This window comes from Coptis chinensis, chromosome 7, assembly GCF_015680905.1.
Source record: "Coptis chinensis isolate HL-2020 chromosome 7, ASM1568090v1, whole genome shotgun sequence".
Taxonomy (NCBI): domain Eukaryota; kingdom Viridiplantae; phylum Streptophyta; class Magnoliopsida; order Ranunculales; family Ranunculaceae; genus Coptis; species Coptis chinensis.
This window is the reverse complement of record NC_141462.1, coordinates 81,432,079-81,457,698: the sequence shown is the minus strand read 5'-3', so window position 1 is coordinate 81,457,698 and position 25,620 is coordinate 81,432,079. Positions and strand designations below refer to the sequence as shown.

General features: G+C 36.7%; 1 protein-coding gene and 2 long non-coding RNA genes across 13 annotated transcripts; 1 reads left to right on the top strand and 2 right to left on the bottom strand.

Annotated features, from left to right (window-relative positions):
* Positions 1–904: 904 nt before the first annotated feature.
* On the top strand, positions 905–11,161 carry LOC147489284 (uncharacterized). Of its 11 annotated transcripts, none has more exons than XR_015200905.1 (4): positions 1,108–1,210; positions 2,132–2,235; positions 5,954–6,057; positions 7,750–11,161. It is a non-coding gene; the product is annotated as an uncharacterized LOC147489284 (long non-coding RNA). The 11 variants fall into 11 exon arrangements; XR_015200904.1 differs by having other exon boundaries at positions 1,110–1,210; positions 1,986–2,235; XR_015200899.1 differs by having other exon boundaries at positions 1,124–1,210; positions 1,715–2,235.
* Positions 11,162–14,931: 3,770 nt separating this feature from the next.
* On the bottom strand, positions 14,932–18,342 carry LOC147489283 (uncharacterized). Its single transcript, XR_015202448.1, has 3 exons — positions 18,169–18,342; positions 17,132–17,215; positions 14,932–16,023 (listed from the first exon to the last, which is right to left on the bottom strand). It is a non-coding gene; the product is annotated as an uncharacterized LOC147489283 (long non-coding RNA).
* A 4,649-nt stretch (positions 18,343–22,991) lies between these two features.
* On the bottom strand, positions 22,992–23,896 carry LOC147489282 (protein IQ-domain 26-like; the record flags this gene model as incomplete). The annotated part of the gene is made up of 3 exons (XM_086574606.1): positions 23,821–23,896; positions 23,415–23,530; positions 22,992–23,180 (listed from the first exon to the last, which is right to left on the bottom strand). Coding segments are annotated over exons 1-3 (381 nt in total), but the record flags the coding sequence as incomplete, so codon positions are not given.
* Between the last annotated feature and the right edge of the window lie 1,724 nt (positions 23,897–25,620).

The following is a 25,620-nucleotide window of genomic DNA, read 5'->3' as shown; positions in this document are numbered from 1 at the left end:
TCATGTCTATTCATATAGTTACGAGAACAATTACTACCGTTTCGTGTTGGTGACATCTTTGACCAGAGTCGAAAGGCAGAATTTTTTCTTACCTTTAGTCTTTGAATGTCGTTGTTGCTTTCAATCTCGAATTTGATCTCGATGAAGGCGACTTTGCTTTCAATCTCGGTAATTTGGAGTGTTCCACAAACACAAAAAACAATTGGAGTGATGAGGGGTTTGTTTGGAGAAAAGAAAAGGAGGAAGCGTGGGTTATCGCAATACTATGGGCGATGCGTGGCAAGTAAAGAGACATACCACTTAATAGCCTTAGATCCCGCCATGTCATAAGCAGGGTGAAACTGTGAGAATGTGTTTGTGACCGTAGGATGGATGGAGACCCTTCCCTAATTTGTTATATAGATATATCAGAAATATTGTCAATATATCAATCAAAATCAACAATATTCGGTCAAAATCAACAATTTAAATCGTATATATCGGTTGATATATATTATTATATCAGAAATTATAAAATATATTGAAAAAAAACATATTCAATATTTGATTGAGATATATAAGATATTTCCATCTCCAAAAAACAAGATATATCGGCAATATCTCGGATATCTTGGCAATATTTTAGGCCTTAGTTGCCATTACCATCTGCTGGGATTTATTCTGCTGTTGTCTTCATGCCAGGGTTTTGAAATGATTGAAATGAATTATATCAAGACGTTTTTTACATATGATACCCTCGACTCGAGCAAGGGTATTTGGCTTGTTGCCAAAGACCCAAAGTGCCAAAGCATTGTCCCGGGAAGCCTAGCCACACGGCTCAAGTTATATACTTGGTCGAGCAAAAAATGTGCCAAGTAATTATATTCACCGGTCAGAGTGCTGATAGAGTCCTGGTCAGTCAAAAGTCAACACATGACCATTATTACAACCCATTAAAAAACATTTTTTTATTGTACCTGTAACCTGTTACTCTGCCAATGTATCAAAATTATCAACAATTCCACAAAATGCCGAGTTGTAAAACTTAGAAATTTTGATATGCCATGGCATTTTGTATTTTTTGTTAAACCTTAAACCCTCAACATTCACTGTATGAAAAAAGGAAGATCGAGGCAGTGGCGCAAGTCCCGCAACAAATGGCGAATCTTCCACATGAGATCATCTACGAGATTCTGTCAAGGCTCCCTGCAAACTCACTCTTGAAGTTCAGGTGTGTTTGCAAGCCCTGGTGCACTTTAACACACGATCCTACTTTTACCAAAATGCATTTTGCACGAACACTGGAAAGACACGACGTTAGTATATTAGGCTTATTAGCTACTACTGTCAAATATTATTTCAAGGAGATGGAGAGTCTAATAAAAACAGTAGATGGACAGGGAAATTAAATTAGTACTCAAATTTCTAAGGGGTTTTCTAATTGTTCCAAGACTCACATTTATGGTGTAGATGGAAATTCATTTGCTATTAACTTTAAAATCAAAGATCCATATGGTGAGTCTTTTCCTAGATATCCTAAAGTGATTGGTTATTGTGATGGAATCGTTTGTATAGTTCGGTGGAAGGATGTGTGCTTGTTGAATCCGTATTCGAGAGAGTATAAGATTGTGAGGTTTGAAAATGAATTTGGTTTTCACGGCAATATTTCTTATGGATTTGGTTATGATCACATTGATGAGGACTACAAATTGGTGTGTTTTAAAAATTCCCACAGTTATGATTCGGAAGTCAGTGTTTATACATCATGGAAAAAGTATTTCAAGAGTTTTCTAGTCCTCTGGATAGGAATGAATATATGACTGTGGGGGTGTTGGGAGGAGAACTTGTCTGCTAAGCAAAGGCTATTGTACTGACACATGGTGATGAAGAATTATGGTGTACGTTGTAAGGAATTTATATTTTCTTTCCTTCCCCTAAATATGGTCATTATAGGAAATCAAATATTTTAGGATATATGCTAAATATTGGTTTCTATCTTGTACAAGATTGTGCAATATCCTTTGCCTTGATGGACGGCTGAAATAAAGGAAATCATAATTGGTAGAATTGGTCCTCTCTCCACCTATAAATAAAAGCTTTTGTTCATCACAAAAACTTCACTTCACAAAATTCAACACATTAAGATTTGTAGGCAAGGAGAGAGAAACATATCTATTCTCTGGCGATTAAAGCATTTAATCAATAACAACATCAGACAGCAGGATCGACAAACTCTCTACATCAGGATGTCTGGAGGTAACATTTAAATTGTTTTTTGATTAATCCTACATGTGATTATTATGTAGTTCACGATCTTAGGATTCATGTTAAGAAATATCTAACATGTGGTATCAGGAGCCAGGTTTTAGAACACATGATAGTCTATTAGTTAGGATTACTCTGTTTTGCAGCAATTTATTGATCAAACTATTATGGTATGCATAAATGGTTTATGTTTAGTTTATTCCGCAATTTTAATTAATGCACGACCGTTTGATCGTGAGAAATTTTATCGTTCGACTTCATGTTTTGTTACTTACTGTTATCACGTTTTTAATAGCACATGCATATTAAAGTCTTCCATTTATTTACTTCGGGCCTAACAAAATATGTTCTTTAACAGTAAGTATTGGTCACATTATCACATGATCAATTTACACATGTTCTGTTCGTACCTATTAATTGAGGAAGGAGATGACATGACGTCATCACCCATTCAGATGGGCTTTAAGGTTTATTTACTTCGGGCTAAAATTTTTTTACAAGTTACTGGTCACATTATCAATTTTTTTTTTATGTTTGTGAATACGATAAAATTTCTTTTTTTTTTTTTTTTTTTTATAGTTAGGTTTCACCACAGTGACCCTAACTATTAAACACTGAATTTTGGCTCTAATAGTACCATCATGATGTTTAAACTACATATTGTTCAAACGCATGAAGTTTTTAATCGCCCACAAAGATTATATTTCAACGTCCCAAACAATAATTAAGGAGTGTTTTGTTCGCACGTAGACCAAAGATATCCACAGATCTTAATTAGGAGAAACATCACTCAATTTTTTATCACCTTGAATATGACGACCTTACATGGTATAATATATAGAAATTATGGTGACTACCCACAGGAGCACCTAAATTTTATGTCGATATATTCATTCACGTGTTGTTTTAATTCAAAGCCTTATTGTATCTCTATTTGCAGTTATCATACATACCAATCTAAATTCGCATGCTACCTCTGTCACTAAGCTCAATGGAACCAACTTTTTAGAATGGAAAGAACAAGTTGAGTTCACATTGGGGGTACTTGAACTAGATATGACTCTTCTTAATGATAAGCCACCTCCACTTACAGTCGAAAGTACCGCTGAGGAAAAGAATCTCCTTAATACTTTGGATGACAGACTAAGCATTATGTTTTTGCGAATGACTATTGCTACCAACATCAAAACATCCCTTCCTAAATCTGAGAATGCTAAGGACTACATGCGCAGTCCATTCAAGATAGGTTTAAGGCTATGAGACAAATCCCTTTGTTGGGAAACTAATGGCAGATCTTACAACCATGAAGTTTGATAGCACTCGCTCAATGCATGAGCATGTCATTGAGATGACCAACCTTGCAGCAAAACTAAAGAATTTGGGACTATCAGTGGATGAGGCTTTTCTCGTCTAATTTATCCTGAATGGTTTACCTCCTCAGTACGGGCCTTTCCAAATTCATTATAACACTATTACGGACAAGTGGACAATGAATGAATTGGCTAACAAACTAGTTCAAGAGGAGGCCAGGCTGAATCAACAAGGTATTAAAGTAGCTCATCTCGTTCACGGAACTGGACACAAAGCTGGGAGAAATCATAATTCAGGCCATAAAAGGGCACCACCCAGATCTAATGAGGCTAGTCAAAACCCCAAGAAGACAAAGAAAGAAGACATGCAAATTTTGCAAGAAACCTGGACACTTTCAGGCTGACTGCACTAAACGCAAAGAATGGTTCGAAAAGAAAGGTAACCCCATGGGTTTCATAAGTTATTTTGAATCAAATCTTACTTATGTTTCTTCTGATACTTGGTGGATTGACACCGGTGCTAATGTTCATGTTTCCAACTCAATACAAGGATTCCTTACGATCCAAACCACAAACCCAAGCGAGAACTTCTTCTTCATGGGAAATAAAGACAAAGCTCCAGTTGAAGCTATTGGAACCTTTCGTCTTGTTTTAGATAGCGGTTATCAGTTAAACTTATGTCAAACTCTTTATGTTCCGTCTATTTCCCGTAATTTGGTTTCAGTAAGTGCACTTGATAAAGTTGGTTATTCGTTTGAAGTAGGAAATAGTATTTTCAGCTTATTCAAAAATTCTAGTCGAATTGGTTTTGGAATTTTGATTGAAGGTCTATACAAGTTTCATCTTGATAATCAAATTGTTGAAACCCATCTTACCCTGCATTCTAAGGAAACAAAATGAGAGTCATCTTCAAATGACTCTTATTTCTTGTGGCATAAAAGACTGGGTCACATATTCAGTGAAAGAATCAAACGATTAGTAAAAGATGGTGTCCTTTCGAAGCTAAATTTTACTAATATTAAAGTATGTGTGGATTGTATTAAAGGAAAAACAACAAAACACACAAAGAAAGGAGCCACAAGAAGTACCTAGCTTCTTGAAATAATTCATACAAATATTTGCGGACCTTTTGACGTTCCAACCTTTGGGAGAGAAAAATATTTCATTACCTTTATTGATGATTACTCACGTTACTGTTATCTATACTTGTTGCACGACAAATCTCAGTCTGTAGATGTTGTACAAGTGTTCATTACTGAAGTCGAACGACAACTAGACAGAAAAGTGAAAATCATAAGGTCTGATAGAGGTGGTGAGTTTTATGGAAGGTATGACGAAACAGGACAACATCTTGGACCTTTTGCAAAACTACTCCAAAAGCTTGGAATTGTTGCCCAATACACAACGCCTGGTTCTCCATGGCAGAATGGTGTAGCTGAAAGGTGAAATCGTACGTATATGGAAATGGTTAGATCCATGATGAGTTATGGTAACTTACTTATATCTTTGTGGATGGATGCTTTACGCACAGCTGTTTATATCTTGAACAGGGTCCCCTAGTAAGATAGTTCCAAAAACACCTTTTGAACTATAGAAATGATGGAAACCTAGTTTAAGACATCTCCAAGTATGGGGTTGTCCAGCTGAGGCTAGAATCTACAATCCACATGAAAAGAAATTGGACTTTAAAACGATTAGTGGTTACTTTATAGGTTACCCAAAAAAGTCCAAAGGATTTAGGTTCTACTGTCCTAACCATAGTACGAGAATTGTTGAAACCAATAATGCCAAATTCTTTGAGAATGGCGAAATTAGTAGGAGTAATAAAACTCAAGATGTGATCATTCAGAAAATAAGGGTACCTATTATTTTTCCCTCTATTCCGAAAGATATTGGAAACCCTCCTGTTGTTGAACCTTTTCACAATGAGGAAAACCCAATAAATGATCAACAACTCCATAATGATATTATCGCCAACCAACACATGGATGAAGCACCAGAGGAACCAGCATTAAGAAGGTCTCAAAGAGTAGAGATCCGCTATTTCCAATGATTACATGCTTTACCAAGTTGAATCTGAAGAATGGACAATTAAAGACCTGGTTTCTTATTCACAAGCCATTAAGGATGTTAATTCTAGTAAATGGATTGATGCCATGAAAGATGAACTGAAATCTATGGATGAAAATAAAGTATGGAAAGTTGTTCAATTGCCTCCAGGACACAAACCAGTTGGCAGTTAATGGGTCTTCAAGACCAAACGCAACTGTAAAGGCAATATTGAACTATATAAAGCTAGACTTGTTGTCAAAGGTTTCAATCTGAAAGAAGGCATTGATTATACTGAGACATTTTCCCCTTGTAGGCATTGATTATACTGAGACATTTTCCCCTTGTAGGCAAGGAGAGAGAAACAGATCTATTCTCTGGCGATTAAAGCATTCAATCAATAACAACATCAGCCAGCAGGATCGACAAGCTCTCTACATCAGGATGTCTGGAGGTAACATTTAAATTGTTTTTTGATTAATCCTACGTGTGATTATTATGTAGTTCACGATCTTAGGATTCATGTTAAGAAATATCTAACATAAGTGACTCGTGGGTTAAACGATTTTCCAAGAAAGCAAAAGTTATGATGCCTGTTAAGGATTACAGGCCAGTTTATTTGCGTTACAATGAACCGAGTCGGAGGCCATTATGTTTTTCCAAGAATGGAGAAGTTCTACTTAGGGATGGCAATAATATGTTTGCTTATAACTCAAAGGATAAAACAACTAGGAATCTGGAATATCAGTTTATATCAGATTGTTCTGAAATGGACATTGTGAATCATTTTGCGAGCCTTGTTCCCTTGAGCTCTGGTACTTATGTGGAGACTATCGTTGGAGTTGAAGAGGAAGAGCCAGGTAACAAAAAGTGGAGAGAAAGGTTTGAGAAGGCCTGTCTTTTGAATTTTTACATCTCAAAGGTACACTCCTATTAAATATCTGTCATGATCTTGTACTTTGTTGACATGCTCTTGAATGGGGTCTACAGTTGGATTTACTTAAAAAATTGTTTTTTGTCAAGGATAATCTCCATATTGAGAATATCACCCTGACAAAATTTACAGCCTTTTTTACAGTTTAAAACGCAGGGATTTAAAAACTTGACACGAAATTCAAATCACAAAAATTAAAGGAAGACAACATAGATTTATGAGGTACATGCGAAACGTATTTTATTGGTTGGTTGTCACATGTAGAGGATCAAGAGTGATTTCTTCACTTTATTTGTGTTTGATTTGATATTTTTGTGCTAATTTAGGGTAGGCCATCTCATCCCTACTTGTCTTATATTGTTGTATTTAGATGATAATTGTTGCAAATGAGTAACTTACCAATGCAGCCAGTGAATGTGTAGTGCAAGAATTGAGGCTGCTTTGCAGCCGTGCATCCTCAACTTGTTTTGGACATTTAAGTTGGATGTACAAGTTTCAATTGGGTTCTTGAGATTAACAGGTTGCATTTGGGTTCTTGGGGATTACATCGGTCTCCGGATAGGCCTAAGTTGCATCATGAATGTGCTGTGCACTGTTTCTCAATTAGGGTTCAATGGTGTAGATTCCGGTGTGTTTCTGCTGATTTTGTGTGTGTGTGCCGAAAGTTCTTTATATTCTGTTATACTGAAATTAGAAGCTCTTACTTCTTAGTGGGTCATTGCTCTGAACCCAAATTAAGGAGTGGTTTGTTGGAGTTGATTGTTGGGAACTATGCTGTCAAAGCTACACTAAGGCACTTATGTAAACACCTCCGGCCCCTATGTAAACACCTACTCCCCCCTTACCTCTGTCTAGTCACATCACCTTAGGCGTATTGCCTTAGCAAACACGTACAAGGTACACGGTACTTGGGTAGAGTGTCTATCTGTGACTCATTTATTTGACAATAAAGCCGGATTGGAGTTACGGATGTATTCAGTCGAGGACAATCTCTAAAATGAATCGCTCAACGTGTATTGGGAGGAACTACTGAAGTCAGAGAAATATATCTGTTTGTTTTGTAACTTGTGGATTGGCCTCGCTTGAAATCATTGCACAATGCTGTTTTGATTGTGAACAAAAAATGATCAATTTGTACACAGTTTTCTTTTACCACCAGAAGGTGCCTTTTGAGTGTATTTTTAATATCTGACTCCTTTCCACATTGACCAGGATCGACAGTGAATGCTGAGACTGCTGTTAAGAAATATTCTCATAGTTACATACTATGCATTTTTATCCCCGATCTGAGAGGCTGACGGCCAGAACTTGCGACTCATGAGGGGATGCCTTACAGAATTGCCATGTCCAGTAAGCTATTAATGTTGTGTGGTGAGAAGACTTCATTTTAGGGAAAGCTTATACCTTGTCTCAGTATAGCCTTTGGTGGAGTTGGCATGTAACTTTTGTTCAAGTCATACAATTTCTCGGTCTTGGCTGTGTAGTCAGTATAGATGACTGGTGGTTCGGAGGCTACCTTGGTGATGGTGGTCTCATTATTATAGCCTTCTACATCTGGCAATTATATTTTCAGTTGGGACTTGGATGTGTAGTGAAGCTCTGGTGATTTAGTTGTGTAGAAATTACATCAGACGTGTGCCCTGTTTGGGGACTGGTCATACTTCCCTGTAGTTCACGCCTTCACAGTTTTGAACTCAATTTTTTGATGTTCCCATATATTCGTATATACATTGTTCGAGTATTCTGGATTTTTTGCCTAGTTTTTGAACGGATGGATGGGATGTGTTAACTGAAAAAAAAAAGTATTAGAGCGCTAACAATTCTGTAATATGCTGATGGTGTTGTAACTGTTGAAATGTTTTGGCTGTCTTGCTTTAGTTCAGTAAAAGCATTTCCCTGCACAATCGGTTGCACTATAGATTTAACCTAACTCTCTGGATGAACTGTGGGTAGGCTTGTATTAGTGCATTGTGTTTGTTTATATTGTGATCAGGCGAAGCAAAGTATGAGATTTCCTAAAGTTTTGAGACATGTTAGGCAGTTTTGTGGGCATTGTTTAGCCGAAGTTAGCCAAGTTTAGTTTCAGCAACATCAATGAGTGTAATGGACCACTCCCCCCTACTAGGAGCCTCTGTAAACAACTGTGCTTGAGTTGCATATATAGTTTGGCTATGATTGCAACTGTTAGATCTCGTTTAATAGAAGAAGCCTTGGATTAGCAGGAAAAAAAATTAGAAGACGCCTTGAATTGGTGGAGATGGGAGCTCTTAAGTCTTTCTCTGCCTCTTTACTTCAAGACATTAATGGCTTCAGGATAATTTTTGCTCAAATCTTCGTGGATATATTCTACTTGGTCATGCTTGTGAATGACTGAATTTCATCTAAGCCAAGATGGTGTCGTTTGGAGAATGCAGGTTGACGCCTGATGGATTGATGTCGTAGAGGCCATATCTCACTTTTGAAGTCATGGAACTATGTTGGTGGCATTGGGTGGGTTTTTTTACCTGTATGGAGAAAATGAAATGATTGTCAGGCGACGTTTGAGGCTAGAGTACTAAAACTTGGGGAAAGGGTCATTAGTATGTATGCTTTATCCATGTTTCTTTGGGACACAGTAGCAGTTGCTTAACTAATTATTTCTTATCACAAGTTATTGGCAAATTATTTAGAAGCAGTTTACTGTGGATGAATTGGTAAACAAATTCTCTTTATGATAGGTTGAGTTGCCACAAACTGACAGGTTCTTCGATGTTGGTAAGAAGAAGAGAGGAGACCATCCCTTTTGTCAAACCCGTATGATTTGTTCAATAGGTATTAATATGCCACTTTTATTCATGATCTGGAAAGGAAAGAGATTTAAATGTTTTGAAGTTATCAAACTCTCATTGTAGATAGTGCTGCTTCTTATCAAACTAGCACAAATTTCAATTACATTAACGACTACAGGAAGATAAAAGAAAGAAGAAAATAAAATATGAGAAGCAGTCCGCACAATCCCATCTTGTGTGTCAGCAAATTGATTGCTGTACTTGGAATCCTTGTGTGGTGTTCAGACATCATTCTTGGTGTCATGACAGGCATATATATTTTGGCTATGAGGAACTGTTCCATATATTGTTTAATAGAAGTTTGACATTGGCATAGACTTGAACTCTTAATTCTATGTATCTGTTTGTCTCTTTATTTCAGTGCCTTAAAGGTATATATATATATATTTTTTGGCTCTAATTTTGGTGAAAGATATTCTTTGGTCATGTTTGTGAATGACTGAATCTCATCTGAGCAAACACGGGACTGTTTGGCATATGCAGGTTGCTGCGTCAGGTTGTAGAGGCAAATAGCTAACTTAGTAACGAAGTCATGACGATAAAGCCAAGTTGGTGGCAATGGGGCGGGTCTTTAAAGGTGTGGAGAAGAGGAGAATGTTTCTCATGCTAATTGAATCTGAGCAAGTAATGGATCCGCTATAAAGTACTGACAATTAAGGACGGATGGAGAGAAAGACTCAGTGCACTGATTGTCTGAAGCGATATTTTGTTCGTTTGATTGACTGTACCACATTGTTGCATTGGTTGTCTAAATTTTAGAAAAATGGTCATAAATATGTATGCTTATCCATGTTTGTTTGGATAGCTTAATTTGTGACAGGACTGACATGTGCTCCTATGTTGGAGAAAAGAACAGAGTCCTAAAAATTCTGAAACCAATTCAATGTGTGGTTCTTCTTTATTTGGTATTATATGCATTCCATGTAAAGAAATTTGGATATTATACATTATGGAATTCACAGTCTGAAGCATTTAGCAATAATCTATTGTGGAACATTCTCCAAACCATCGAATTTGAAGCTTTCAAATTTGGGTGGTTGGTTTTACAGTTTTTACTTCTATTTGGTTTAAATAGACCACCCGTGTCTACTCTTCAGTAATCTCACTGCTACGAGCCCTACGACTACTTTTCGAAATGTTTAGATAAATAAAAATGCAGTTACCAAAATACGCATTGAGCTAAAGAAATTCACGTAACCCTGATACATAAAACAAAAGGTATTTCAAATTTATTAGTTATAGATATACAAACTTATTACAATATGTAAGACATGTTTCTTTATACATAATACCGGTGGGGGTCTATCTAACCCTAACTTATTTTTTTTTTATAAAAAAACTTATTACAACCTCTGAACGAGGAGTATACAATAAGATTAAAACCCAATTTAATCTTCACATGTTGATACTAACGAGAGTTACAAGAAACACGTACTATTGGATGTAAAAGTGGTGCAAACGGCAAGGCGCAAATGAGCGGTACCACCCAACTGATATTGCAAGAAAGTGCGAATGATATGGTAAAGAATACGGTAAGAAGAGCAAACCCCAGTCCAATTCGTTCGAGTAATCGGGTTATATTGGGGAATTGGAATTGTAAAACAAGAGCAAACAGAGAGAATGAAAAGGCAAGCAAAAGGGAGACAGATAAAAAATTGAAAGTTAAAGGAATATGGTTTGGTTTAAGTTGATTGTGAATAGCAAGAAGAACAAGTGAATATGGGTGTGAAGAACCCACTACAATCTTCGCCCAATTTTTTATATCAGACATTACCGCTTTGTTTCCGTTGTTCAGTAGTCTGTTGGTCGTAGATATATATATATATATAGTAATGTGCAGGAGAGAAAGTGGTGGGCCCTTTTTTGATGAAGTTGATATACGAAGTTTCTTTGTACAAGACTGGGCTCCCGGGTCGCCCGGGTGTGATCTTTCCTGCGAACTTTCGCAGAAGAGCCGAGGTGTGTTAGCAGGAGCCCATTTTTGCTGCAATAATATTTGTATGCTGAGTTTGTTTCTGGACGAATGAGAATACGCCACGCTCACACGGACTCTTTTCACTACTTTTGTCAACATTTGAAATTGCCAAAATAACCCCCAAAAATCAAATTAATATACCTAATAGCTTCGTTTCCAATCTCTAATAAGGCTGTGTTTGTTTAGTGGCAAATGGGGGTGGCAAATTTTATTTTCCCACTAGATGCACCATTTGCCAGTGTTTGGGGTGCATTTAGAAGCACTGGCAAACACTATTTATCATTTGCCGGCAAACGAAATTTTCCCACCAGAAGTGGAAAAATAGAATCCACCTCTCCCCCTAAACTCTTTTGCCACTCGATATTTTCTCACTAGGGGAAGAAAAATTTGCCACCGTCTCTCACTCTCATCTTCCTTTCTCATTCACGAAGGAAACTCGATCAACACCTTTTCTCTCATATTTTTTTCTCTCTCTCTTGTAAAAAGTTTTGTGAGTGGGCAAGAAAAAGTTGCCACCGTCTCTCGCTCTCATTTTTTTTTTCCTATTATGTTGAATTTATTGATAATATATACTCAATTGTTGAAAAAGATCATTTTTTTACTCAGAAATTTATGTTACAGGAGCTTATTAGTTCTGGGCATGTGTTTTACACCTACAAGTTATTGGATTAAGTGTGTGGATGCATACTTTGAAGTAAAAGTATGTTTTTTGTGTTTCAGGTCACCAATTGCAAGCATGATTATCATCTACAATGTATCCTTGAATGGTATGCAAGTTTCTTTGCTTAGTGGTCTGTACTATATTTGAGTGTTTATAAGTACTTGACTTGAAATGCAGTTTCAGTTCTTAAAACACATTCTTGCAAACGTATGGAATACCTAAGAATAGTGTTGTCATTTTCTTATAGTAATGTTGAGGGATCAAATGGTTTTGTTTCCCTCTCGGTCACAAAGAAGCAAAGAGTGCCCAATATGCTGGCAATTACTTGTATTGAAGGATCCTACGAGGTACTTCTTTTATCTAGAAAGTGAATCTTATAACATTGCACTTGATAATATGTGTCATCCAGCTTCTGGTTTGCTCCATATATTACTTCCATGAAAATAGCGAGTGACCACAAGTGAAGATAATATTTTCAACGATATTCTTTTGGTTTAGTACATTAGTTGATGTATAAACTTCTCTTTACAGCCAAGAGCTTCTAGCGACAGTGGGGATTGAAAGAAATGCTAGAGGAAGGCGCACATCTTCGTCTTCATCTGCATTTGCCCGCATCCCTTCTAAAGACTCCGATTCTTATGATGTCGGTGATTAGAGTTGAACAGTAGCCCAATTTTCTTTTGATTGGTTTATTCTTAACTTCCTTGATTCTCTATTAACTCAGATTATCTTCTGTTGGGTATTTTCAGGTCTCATACGCAGAAGACTTCGGACTTCAATGACCATATCATGCAACATTTGATACCGCAAATTGCAACATTGAGCGGGGGCCGTCATTTTAGCGAAAAGGAGAGGCACAGATCTCCCCGATGGATCCTTTCAGCGATTTCGGACTACTTAATCTTGCGTTGAGGTTCGGTGTCTTGGTTTAATTCGATATCATTGTACATTTGTCTTTGTTTATGTATATAGTTGTCTGCATAACAAGAATCTTACGTCCATCCGAAAAATTATTATTGAAGAAAAATTAAAAGAAAAGGAAAAACTCCTGAGTTATGTGTTAAGTGGGGCTTCTTGTACATAGTAAGACTATATGGTCTCCCTGCTTGTTAAATTGTTATTGGCATCGGTATTGATTGATGATATTGTCGTTATGGATTGCACTTCTCACATTGTTGCGGTGAAGTATTGACCACACAAGGTGATCCTATCAATAAATGTGTTATACAGTTGTGCCACCATTGAAAGTGCATTCCTTTTCTTACTTTTAATCTCAACTTTCAAGGATGGTTTGTCTTTTTTTGCTAGATAGAGCTGTAGACATGGAACTGTGCTCTATTTCCAGATCCTGTTGGTAAGTTTTTGTAAAGATATTAGTTATATGTCTGGCATTTAGTAGTTTATTGTGCTTCTTGTTCTTTTTGTACCTACTTCTTACATGTAGAGCCTTTCTATTTTCTATCAACTGATATGATTGTGGTATGGTGGTCGTACGTGTGGACTGGTGGAGTGGTGTCATATCGCGAGTGGTGACCGGTTTGGTGGTCTTTGTCTTTTTATTCTTCTTGCGATGCTTGTCTTTGTCTTCTTTATTCTTTGGGTGTTATTCTTTGCTATTGGTGGGTCTTCTGGCGATCTTTGGCCGTCTTCTTCTTTGCTGGTCTTCTTGTCTTCTTTGTTCTTTGGGTGTTATTCTTCTTTATTCTTTGAGTCTTTAATTGCTGTCTTCTTTGGTCTTCTTCTTTGTCTTTGCCTTGATGAAGCTTTTTCTATCTATCCTTGTGAATTGTTTTCCTTGTGAAGCTTCTTCTGCCCTTGTGTGGACTGGTTTATGTGATATGCCAATGTAGTCGTTTGGTTTTAATGAATTGTTGCCCTCATACTTGTGGTAGCAACATGATATGCCAATGTAGTTGTTTGGCTTTAATGAATTGTTGCCTTCATAAGTCATACTTTTTGTTTTTTTATATTATATATTTCAATGAGGTTGAAAAAAAAAAAAAAAAACAAATTTCCAAAAAGTTGAAATATCATTTGTCATGGAAAAAAACCATGTAAACAAACACTGGCAAAACTGACAAATATCATATTTTCCCACTAAATTTTTTTTCAAACAAACACTGGCAAACTGAAATTTTCCCACTACAAATTAGCTTGGCAAATCTCTAGTGGGAAAAACAACTGGCAAATCTAATATTTTCCCACTAGAAATTTGCCTGTAAACAAACACACCCTAAGTTCACTCCCACAATCCTACCAAACCCATCTCTTGGTAGGATGTTTGAGGGTAATTATGTAATTTCATAATGTTAAGAGTGTGGATGTCATTTCATAAGAATTGGTGGTAGCCGTCGGATAGAATTCACAAGATCATGATATGTGTCTTAGATTATTTGAATTTAAATTTTGTATTTGCCAAAGTCACAGGGATATTTATGTAATTATATTTAGAAAAGGGCATTATAGTCTTTTAATTTGCCTTGACAAAAAACATCACGATCAAACTCAGTTGATTTGGATGTGTTGTGGTCTTGAGTGGGGGTAAACCTTTAGATGAAAGAACTGGGGGATAAAGCTAATTGGCCTAAATTCTAGGGGAGATAAAACTAATTGGCCTAAGTTCTGGAGGGAGGGGGGTAAAACTAATTGGCCTAAGTTCTGAAAATTATTAAAAATGCAAAGGACAATGAAGTCTTTTTATATGTATTGACCAAAAAGATAACAGTCAAACATAGTTGACTTGGATGTCGTGTGATTTTGGGAGGATAAACCTCTAAATAAAAGAAAAAGGGGGGAGGGGGGGGGGCATAATTGGCATAAGTTTTGAGGGGGAAAAAGCTAGAAAACTGATCAATGATGCACTAGTGCACTACACAGGTTAGAGTTCTCTCTCGCGCCTGGTATAAGAATTTCATGCTCAAGATAAACCCTTTATTAGCTTCAGATGGAAATTTATAATTAAACCCTCCTTATTACCACCATCATCGTCTTGTACATCACAATATAACTTTCTAGTTAATGGGAAACTATAAACTAATTAATAAAACGATAATTTTATTCTATATGATATATGCTATGAGATTGGGGCTATGGTTGTGCACAATCTCGAACAAATGTTTTCAGTGCAACTGTGCAAGATTAAGATTAAATAACTATTTTGAGTGATCCTATAGTTTTGTTGAAGAAAGTTCCCTTACAAAATTAATGCATTACTTGACGACGAGGATGCCCCTTTCCACCAACATGCCGGTGCTGCCAGAGATTTGTTATCTTTACTGCTACTTCATGCAATGGCTCGTTGGATGGATAGTACACCCTTCGAAGTACACTGTACGGGCCGGGAAGTAGCAGATTGAATCATCTAAGACGATGCTTTGGCAGGGTCCTCCCATTTTGATGAATTTCTGTGACCACGCACAAATATGTTGTATCCAATTTTCTTTTTCAAATCAAGATCGTGAATGGATGCACATATACCCGAATCCGAATACACCAGAAGCCTAAATGACACATTAATTTGGTTCCTGAGTATCACAAAATGCATGGACTCCTCTTCTTCTTTCCAGCACATAACCACCTGCGGCTGTCAGTCCTTCACAACTCAGCTACACTAAAGAGAAATTGTTTGACAATTCATCAATAGATAACTAAACTGCTTCTAAACATTTTATTAATAATTTGAGAAGTTGCGATAAAGAAAATTATAAACTATGCCGTCTTCCAGAAACATGGATAAGCATACATAGTTACGACCATAAGACCAAGGGACAACCAATGCAACAAGGTAATACAGCCGACGAAATGGACCGCGTATTGCGTCAGACAAAAACAACACACAAGTCTTTCTCTCCATCCATCCTAAAGGGCGGTAAGCCCTAAATCATAATGGATCCATTCCTTTCAGTTGAGCCTAATAAACACTTACCTTTTCTCCATACAGTTAAAGACCCACCCCAATGCCGCCAACTTAGCTCCATGACTTCAAGAGTTAGATATGGCCTCTAAGACATCAATCTGTCAAACTGCATTTTCCAAACAACACCTAATTGGCTCAGATGAAATTCAGTCATTCTCAAGCATAACCAGTAAAATATACCCACGAACATTTGAGCAAAAATTATCCTAAAACGATTAAGGTTTTAATGTAAAGAGGTAGAGAAAGACTTAAGAGCTCCATCTACACCAATTTAAGGCTTCTTCTACATATCCCATCCCCCCCTAATCCAGGGCTTCTTCTATTAAAAGAGGTATAACAGTTGCCATCATAGCCAAACTATATATATGAAACTTTGACTGAGCAATGCCCACAAAACTGCCTAACATGTCTCAAAACATTAAAACCATTGATGTTGTTGAAACTAAACTTGGCTAACTTCAGATGAGCAATGCCCACAAAACTGCCTAACATGTCTCAAAACTTTTAGGAAATCACATACTTCGCGTGAACCAAAGCTAGATGACAGCATAAACATGTAAAAGATTATGCCATGCAATAATACAAGCCTACCCATAGTTTATCCAAAGAGTTAAGTTTAATCTCTAGTGCAACCGATTGTGCAGGGAAACACTTTTACCGATCAAAACTTCAAAAGCAAGACAGCCAAAACATTTCAACAACTTACAAATTGCAACACCATCAGCATAATCCAGATTTACTGCAGGGCAACTTAAAACTAGACACACACAACTTATCTAACATCTAAGAAAGAAAATGGCACTCTGTTAGTTGAGAGAGAGAGAGAGAGAGAGAGAGAGAGAGATGTCTGCACTAGTGGAGGATGGAAGACCCAAAGGATTGGGAAGTATGCGGGGGTCTCCAGAAGGAGCAAAAATGGTCATAGAAAGTTCCTGCCATCTTATCACTTTTCTCCACAAAACAAGCACTGGATATATGAAAATACGGGAACACAAAATACTGGCTTTAAAACAGTGAACCACAGGGAAATACGACTAGCACAGAAATAGAATAAGCACAACTCCTAAGTGATTATGACAAGGAAATATGACCAGTGGACAAACAGAGAAACCACACGGAATAATTCAAACAAATGAACCGTAGGCCTCATTCAAGAGTTTGGCTGCATGAAAAATGAAATAGAACATAATGAGAGAAAGAATAAGAAAACACACCTTTGAGTTACGCAACACTTCTCAAACTTTTCTTTCCACTTTCTGTCAGCTTGCTCTTCTTCTTCACATCCACAGTGACAGTCTCTACATGAAGTACCAGAACACAAGGGAATAAGGCTCGCCAAATGAATAACTATGTCCATCTCAGAACAATCTGATTCTGATATAAACTGAATTTCGAGATTCCTAGTTGTTTTATCCTTTGGGTTATATATAACTATATTTCTCCCATCCCTGAGTAGAACTTCACCATACTTAACTGACATCATAATTATTTTTGGAAAGGCAAATAGCTTAATCCACGACTCACTTTGGCCATAGTTCTTCATAACCCATATCTCAATATCAATATCAAAGTGATGACTGTAAAGCAAACAAAGTTCACCTCCCCACACCCCCACAGTCATAAAAGCAGTTTCATCCACACCAACGTTGGGTCTTGAAAAGTCTCGAAATACTTTATCCCCAACATTAAGAGATACAATTGTTTTGGAAAAGTTATCTTTGGCATATCCTAACCAATGTAGAGCCCCATTTAGAAAAACCCAAGATTCTTTTCTACGCAAAAGTTGAAAGGGAATGTTTGAAATAACTGTTGTGCATGAAGCATGATTTACTGAATAAACAGCAACTTCTGAACTATATTCAGGGGAATTGACAAAACGCACTAATTTGTAGTCTTCGCCAATGTACCCGAATCCAAAAATGGCCACACCACTAACACTAAATTTATTAAGCTTCACAAACTTGTATTCTCTAGTGTATGGATTCAACAAACATACATGCCTCCCATGAACTAAACAAACTATCCCATTACATGAACCTATCACTTTGGATTTGGAAGCTTCAAAGGAGATTCACCAAATGGGACTTTGACTTTAAACGTTTTATCCAATCCATCTACACAGTAAATTTGTGTCTTGCATACGACGGTAGTAGCTAAGAGATTAACATCGTGTCTTTCAATGGAACGAGCGAGGTGTAATTTGGTAAAAATGGGATCATATGTTAAACTGCACCAGGTTTTGCAAACACACCTGAATTTCAAGAGGGATTTCGCTGGAAGTCTTGTTAAAATCTCGGTCACGATCTCGTGTGGGACATTCGCCATTGTTGATTGTTCCCCGTAGGGTGACTTTGGATCGGATCGGATTAACCTCCTTTCGGAATTTTTCCGAATTTTTTTCGGAACTTAATATGGTGGCCAAATCCGATCCAATTTTTGTTCGGATTCAAAATATATTTTCAATTTCGGAACTTTCGAAAATTTCGAAATAATTCGAAAATTTCAAAATACTTGGTAAATTTTCAAAAATCTCTTTATTTTCAATTATTTTTGGAATATCATACGCCAATGTTCATTGTAGGAAAAGAAAACTATGTCTATACCACCAATGTACCAATAACAATACACACTTGTTTACTGAGAAAACCCATTTTCATTCAAACAAGTGATCCAAGAAAAAATGAGAAAAAGAACACCGCAGACCCACCAACAAAGCATTTGCATTCTCATTTGTGGTGCGGGTATTTGTAATGTTTTAATTTTTTTTTCGTGTGTGGAAATTGAAGCATGAAATGTTTGCATGAATAATGGATTCTGGTCTTAGACTCAAAGTAGCTTTATATAACATTCCATATATTGGAATTTGGCTTTTGGATCGGTCTGGAAGTCATTGTATGACTCAATGACATTTTTTTTTTCATATCATTGTTGTTATGGCAGACGGTGTAATGATAGTAGAGTGGTCCAATTCAAGTGGGGAAGTAGCGGCTAGGTTATGTTTTTGTTTTGTTTTTGGAAGTAAAAAACTAGAAAATGAATGAACGGTCGAGATCTAATCAAGTGGATAGTGAGAGAAGTACATATTTTCGAAATAAATTGGCAATAATATTGGAAATTTTGGATTGGCTATATATCGAAACTTTCAGATCGGATCAATTTTTAGAGTTATATCCGAATCCGATCCAATTTTTTTTCGGAATTTTCAAAAATCGGAAAATCGGCCCATGAAAACTATACCCAGAGCCAGACCAATTTCGGGTCGGATTTCGGAAAAATCAGAAATTCAGCAAAAAGAGACACCCCTAGTTCCCCATTGTCAATAATTCAATATATCGATAAGCTCAATCCTTTTTTTACGTGGACCTGTGCAGTTTAATAGCCGATTAATAGGCGGTATAAACTACTTTACCGATAGGGGCAGTGTTCAGTCGGGCAGAGCGCCTAAGCCTTCTAGGTAGTGCCTAGACGGGCTAGGCGCTAGGCAGTTTTTTTTTCCTAATATATATAGTAATATACACATATACTACAAGAAATGAAGAAAATCATTTATCATAACTCAAAAAATAAATACAAACAAAGATACTTATTATAAAAATGTGTAATAGTTGAGGAATATTAACTTCATATAAAAACATACTCTTTGTTATAGTGACATATAATTTTCATTAGACTTAAGTCTTTTAAACTCATTCAAATCTTAAGCCTACACGGCCTTTATTTTTCGACATTTAATCATTAAAAAAAAAAAAAACTTGACTGGGCCGCCTAGACCCACCTAGTCGGTCCACCAATTTTTTAAACGACTAGGGCCTAGGTGAGTCGGTTGGGCACCGCCTAACGCCTAGAGACCGCCTAGACCGATTTTTAGAACAGTGGATAGGGGTGATAATTTGGCCCTTAGGCCCTCAACCGCCCCGACCCGGCCCTTAAAGTTGCATGCTTAATCCCTCAAAAGTTGGCCCTCACAAATTTGAGGGGCGGGCTAGGGCCTAGGTTCTGAAACATGAGCCTGACTCTCATTAAGCCCTCACCAGCCCTCACTTGGCCCTCATACATTTTATTGTTATTTTACACTAGTATACTGCTATGCAGTGGGGGCGTGAGAGAAGAGGGAGAGGGAGGAGTGGAGAGGGGAGAGTGAGAGATTGAGAGGGCGTGGAAAGGGAGAGGGACGAAGAGAAGAGATGAGGAATGAGGATAGATAGACAAAAACCAACCAAATCACTTTTTGTTCACATAACCCCCCCTGGCCAGAACGTTCGCTCCGCTCACTTGATTATATTTATGTATTATACTCTAATTATCTAAGTTGTATAAAAACAAAATCACTAAATTATTTTTCGATAGGGGATAAATTTGAAAAGGGTTGCCCTTGGTACTACCTAGATCTAGTCATTGCCATTCAAAATTTGAGTCTCCTCTTTGAGTACATCTCCTTCAGTCATTGTAAGTACCATTCGTTCTATTACAACACACGTGTCCACAACCTAGGTTGTATCTCCACCAGCTCGTACCACTAGACCAACACGTCATAGCGACCCAAACTCAAGTCGTCCCAAATTTCAGTTACAACCATATATGGAAGCAAATCATCTAGCGCAATCCTAGAGCTCAGTCAACACACCAATCAAGGAGACATTTACTTTGTAACTTCAGGAGTAATGATGAATCATTAAGATAGCACACAATGTGAATCTACACTTGATAATGGCTTGAAGCAAATAAGAAAAGTCAGCTCAAACATCTATAAGTAGAGAGAGATGAACTACGTAAAGCTTGATTCAAGTTTACCCCAAGAAACTTGATACGTAGGAAACTCTTGTCCCAAGAAAGAGTGCAGCCATTCCCTACCAAACAAAATATCAGGTCGTAGACCCAAAATACTAAACCTCTACATTCATGTAGTAAGAGAGACGAACAGGGCAGCATATTATTTAGCTTCTATTAGCCCGGTACATGATGCACAAACTGTAACTTCTTTCTCCTTTGTTCCACCCCTTGATCACTCCCTTCATAGTATTGTGGAAGAGGATACTCAAGGGAAAAACTATATAATAATTTCTTAATCAATACAACAGGTGAGGGCCTGTAAATCCCTAGCTTAGCTAAAAAAAAAAAAAAAAATAGGGGATAAATTAGAACATAACATAACATATGCATTTTTTGTAATTTATTGAATGATAGGTATATAAGTCATACATAAAAGCAAATCCAATCTAACAACATAGTTAAGTATGACAAATGTAGATGTTTTAAGAGTATCATCTCTTCCACCAGCTCTATATCTTTTTTTGTTTTTTTTCTAAAGGCATAATAATTAGTTTTGTATACTTAGTTAAAATTGATATACATAAAGTATGATAAAAATAAATAAAAAATCACAAAAAAATAAAATAAACTAGTAAAGTATAATTAAACCGGGCCCAACCTGGCCCTCATTTGGCCTTAAAAAATGAAGGTCGAGGGGCGGGTTAAGGGCTTGAGTTTTCATGCTTGACCCTACTCGACCCGGCCCTCAATACAAAATAGGGGCGGGCTGACCCTGCCCTCAAACCCTTAAACCTATTAATCGCCGCTTTTATGGTTTGAGGGCTCGACCCTTTTATCATCCCTATCATCGACACATGTAAAAAAAAACGGCGATTAATAGGTTTAAGGGTTTGTATATATAAAGTTATATATAGAACAAAAAACCTATAATATAGAAAACCCAACTTAAACCAACTTCCTTATTATATAGAAAGCCAAACTTAAACCAACTTCCCCGTTATATAAGTTTAGCAGAGTCATGGACATCTCTGGGTTTTTGAAATGGGTAATTTCCTGAATCAGACGTTGACTTAAAGATTAAGATAGAGTAGCCCGTTGAATGTGCAATGTGTAGAGAAGATTTATTTCACTTCCGGACGTATGTAGCCCCCACTTGATGATAGTATGAAATACCCCTAATACTCTTCCATAACATTTATATATATGAAGACATTGTATTTTATATGTACGATATTATGTAGTGTTATAACATTCGTACTTGGATAACCTGAAAATACACGTTTAACTGAACTAAATATGATCATAGTAAGACATTGTATCTTACATGTACGATATTATGTGGTGCTGTTAAATGACACGTTTAACTGAACTAAATATGATCATAATAAGACATGGGGTTTTTAGATTTTAGGCATTCTTATAATAGCGATATTAGGCTTTGATACATTTATACTTGAAAATTAGACTTTAGTCCAACTTTTGCCTTGTATTTTGCTTAATACCTAGAATACCCTTACACGTGCGTCTCACATGTTTGATGAATTTTAGGATCAAAGCCTAATATTGCTATTATAAATAGGACCAAAGCCTAAATACCCCTAATTTCATACAGACAAAAGGGATTATTAATACAAAAGGAATTAATTCTAATTTTTCCCTTTCGATTGCCCTTTTCTTGCATGAGAATTTATCAGTAGCGATATTAGGCTTTCAAGTGTAATATTTGTTGGAGTTCGTTTGGAGCAAGAGTTTGGGTCATGTGAGTTGCTTATCATTTTCCGAAACAAAGGATACTTGGCCAGAATTCTTATATGGCTGTGGTTGATGCTTACAATTTCTTATTTCTTTCTGTTTTGTAGGGAGGATTGGGCTTGTCTACATACTCTCTGCCTTTGTTGGTAGTTTGACGGCTGCACTTTTTATCAAGAACAACCCAACTGTTACTTCCTATGGTGCTCTGTTTGGATTACTTGGTGCTATGATATCTGTACTTATCCGAAACTGGAAAGTTTACTCTGATAAGGCCCTCCTAGCTCTTGAATTTCTCTGTTCACATGCTCTTGTTTTATTTGTCTAACTCTTTTTTTGCCTGTCTATGCTTGATCACAGCCTTCAGCATTGGCGGTGTGCTTTGTGCAATTGAGAACTAGTAGAATTCGTAAACCGCGGTGTGCTTTGTGCAGTTGAGAACCTACATTCATCCTCAGTGAATCCCTAATCGAAGTCTTGATGATAATGTCAGCCTTTGGGTATTGATAGACGAGCTGGTATCTGGCATGGAAGTGGAGATGAGATCGTTTGATATGATGGATCTTCACTAGATTCCGACATTGAAGTGTCGGTGTTGGTTCTTTGTGACCGTGATTTAGGCCTGCAAGTATCGATTTCCACTATATATCTTTGGGCTTTAGTAGCTTGTTTCCTCACAAGATAACCTCTTACAATAGCTTGTAGTTTAACTAGTCCTTTTAAAGGTCTATGAGCTTTTCTTGACTGAAACACAATTTAAATCAGACTAAAAATAGAGAAAATTAAAGGACACCAATCAGAACTAAACCAAAAAGCTATCTATGACAGATGCAGAATAGAGAAAATTAAACAAACCAATGAAAAGCAATCTATGACTAAATATTCATCACCAATCAAAAGTCACAAACGCCATGAAGAAAGTGAACAAGTAGAATGGAATGAGATGAACTAAACACTAAAACATCAAGAAAATAATACCAAGAATCCTCTCAATACAATTTGAATCTTCACAGCAGCCCATCTTTCTCCACCTCCACCAAACATAGTACCTCTTCCATGGCTTGTAAGTCTAACAACATCGACTGCTGCTTGTGCTGCAACAACAACAAAAGATAGTGGAAATCGATCCCTTTTATCTGCCTGAAATTAGGGGTATTTAGGCTTTGGTCCTAAAATTAATCAAACATGTGAGACGCACATGTAAGGGTATTCTAGGTATTAAGTAAAATACAAGGCAAAAGTTGAACTAAAGTCTAATTTTCAAGTATAAATGTATCAAAGCCTAATATCGCTATTATAAGTAGGACTAAAACCTAAAAACCCCATAAGACATTGTATCTCACTTGTACGACATTATGTGGATAACCTGAAAATACACACTTACCACGGTTTTTATCCCTATTTTGCTTTAGTTTTACAACATGTGGAAAGAATCCAATGATCAAAGTGACTTGGGACATATAGGATTCTGATGTACAAGGTAGGAAGAGATGTGACAAGAGAGTGGGAGATGTTAAAGGGTTTATATGTAAATTCGTATAATGAAATATCATTTTTTTAAAAACAAAACATTAATATGTGGAAGGGTATTAGAGATATTTCATACTATCATCAAGTGGGGGCCATGTCCGACAATGGAATAAATTTTATCTGCCACATTCAACGGGCTGCTTTGTCCTAATCTTTAAATCAACATCCAATCTAGGTATTCTCCGTTTTTAAATTCTATATGTTTCTTATTTGACTTGACAGTAGACTATATTGTAATGAGGCTATGATTGCAATTTGGGTGATTGTTGGATATGTTTATCCTTTTCATCATTTCACTTCAATATGCATTTAGCTATTAGTTATTTGTGGCATGTTACCTATGGGAAAGGAAAATTTTATTTGGAATTAAAATCCGATTAGTTTCCTATTAATCTCCGATATATTTCGATTACTAGGTCTAACTGATTAGCTACCGCTTAATGTTTAAACTACACAACCGTGGACTATCGTGTACAATTTTTCTTGCACCCTTTTATACTAAGAGCATCTTTAGGTGAAATACTATCCCAGCATCAAACACCAAATTTTCAATAATTGGTGTTTTTTCATCTTCAGGAGAGACACATGTTGATGAAAACACAAAAAAAACACCAAAGCAAATACCAAATCGGCCAAAATTTGGTGTTTGCTTTGGTGCTGTATCAAATCTCTCTCGCGGTTTTGGAAAAACCTCGCTGTTTTTCGAACACCGCATGGGCTTGGGCTAGACAGTGGGCTTCTATGGTGCGGTGTTTCGAACACCGCATGGGCTTGGGATTCTATGGCGCAGTTTATCCAAAACCGCGTGTGTGATATGAATAAAAATGATATAAATTAGGAACTGTGCAATTGTATCTAATAAGAATGATCCAAAATGATCCAAAACCTATAATTATGTATCTAATAAGAATGAATTGTGCAATTATTTGAGAATGAAAATGATACTAGGAATGAATTATATTTCGCTCATGTTATATATTCTTATACATCTTATATTACATAAAATTTATTTAGCTATTTTCTTACGCCTCTTACCATTCGATGACTCTCCTCTTTCTATTTGGATGTTCCGAAGCTGTTCCTCTAAGTTCCTAACCTGAGAACCAAGATCTTCTCTGTCTGCACGAAGGTTAACTACCTCAACCTGAAGTTCCTCATATCCTTGATGTTGTTGCGTGTACACCTGCTGAATATCCTCATACGCTTTTCGAGTCTCGTCATATGTACATTAGGATTGCTGATATGTTTGAGAATATGCCTCCTCTCTATCTTGGCTATAATGATACACGGCAGTCTTTATCCCATCAAACATACGAACCTTGTTCTCATATCTTTCTCGAACCTTAGCCTGAAAATCCAAGAAAATACAGTGTGAGTACATATTATATATATAATGAAGAAGATAAATAAAACAACTAAACTCACCAGGGTATACTGAACAATCTGCGGCTCTAGCTCATAAAAACGAGCATCAGGCACCTTGTCACATCCCGAATTTTGACAAAATTGGAATAACAATATTTGTTCCCGACTCTTCGATTTTCGAGGTGTGATGCACTCCCAACTTTCAAAAACCCATCATCATTTAACTATTCTAATCATTTGAAACCAATAAAAATTTAAAATAAATCAAAGTCTTCTTCTTTACAAAAAT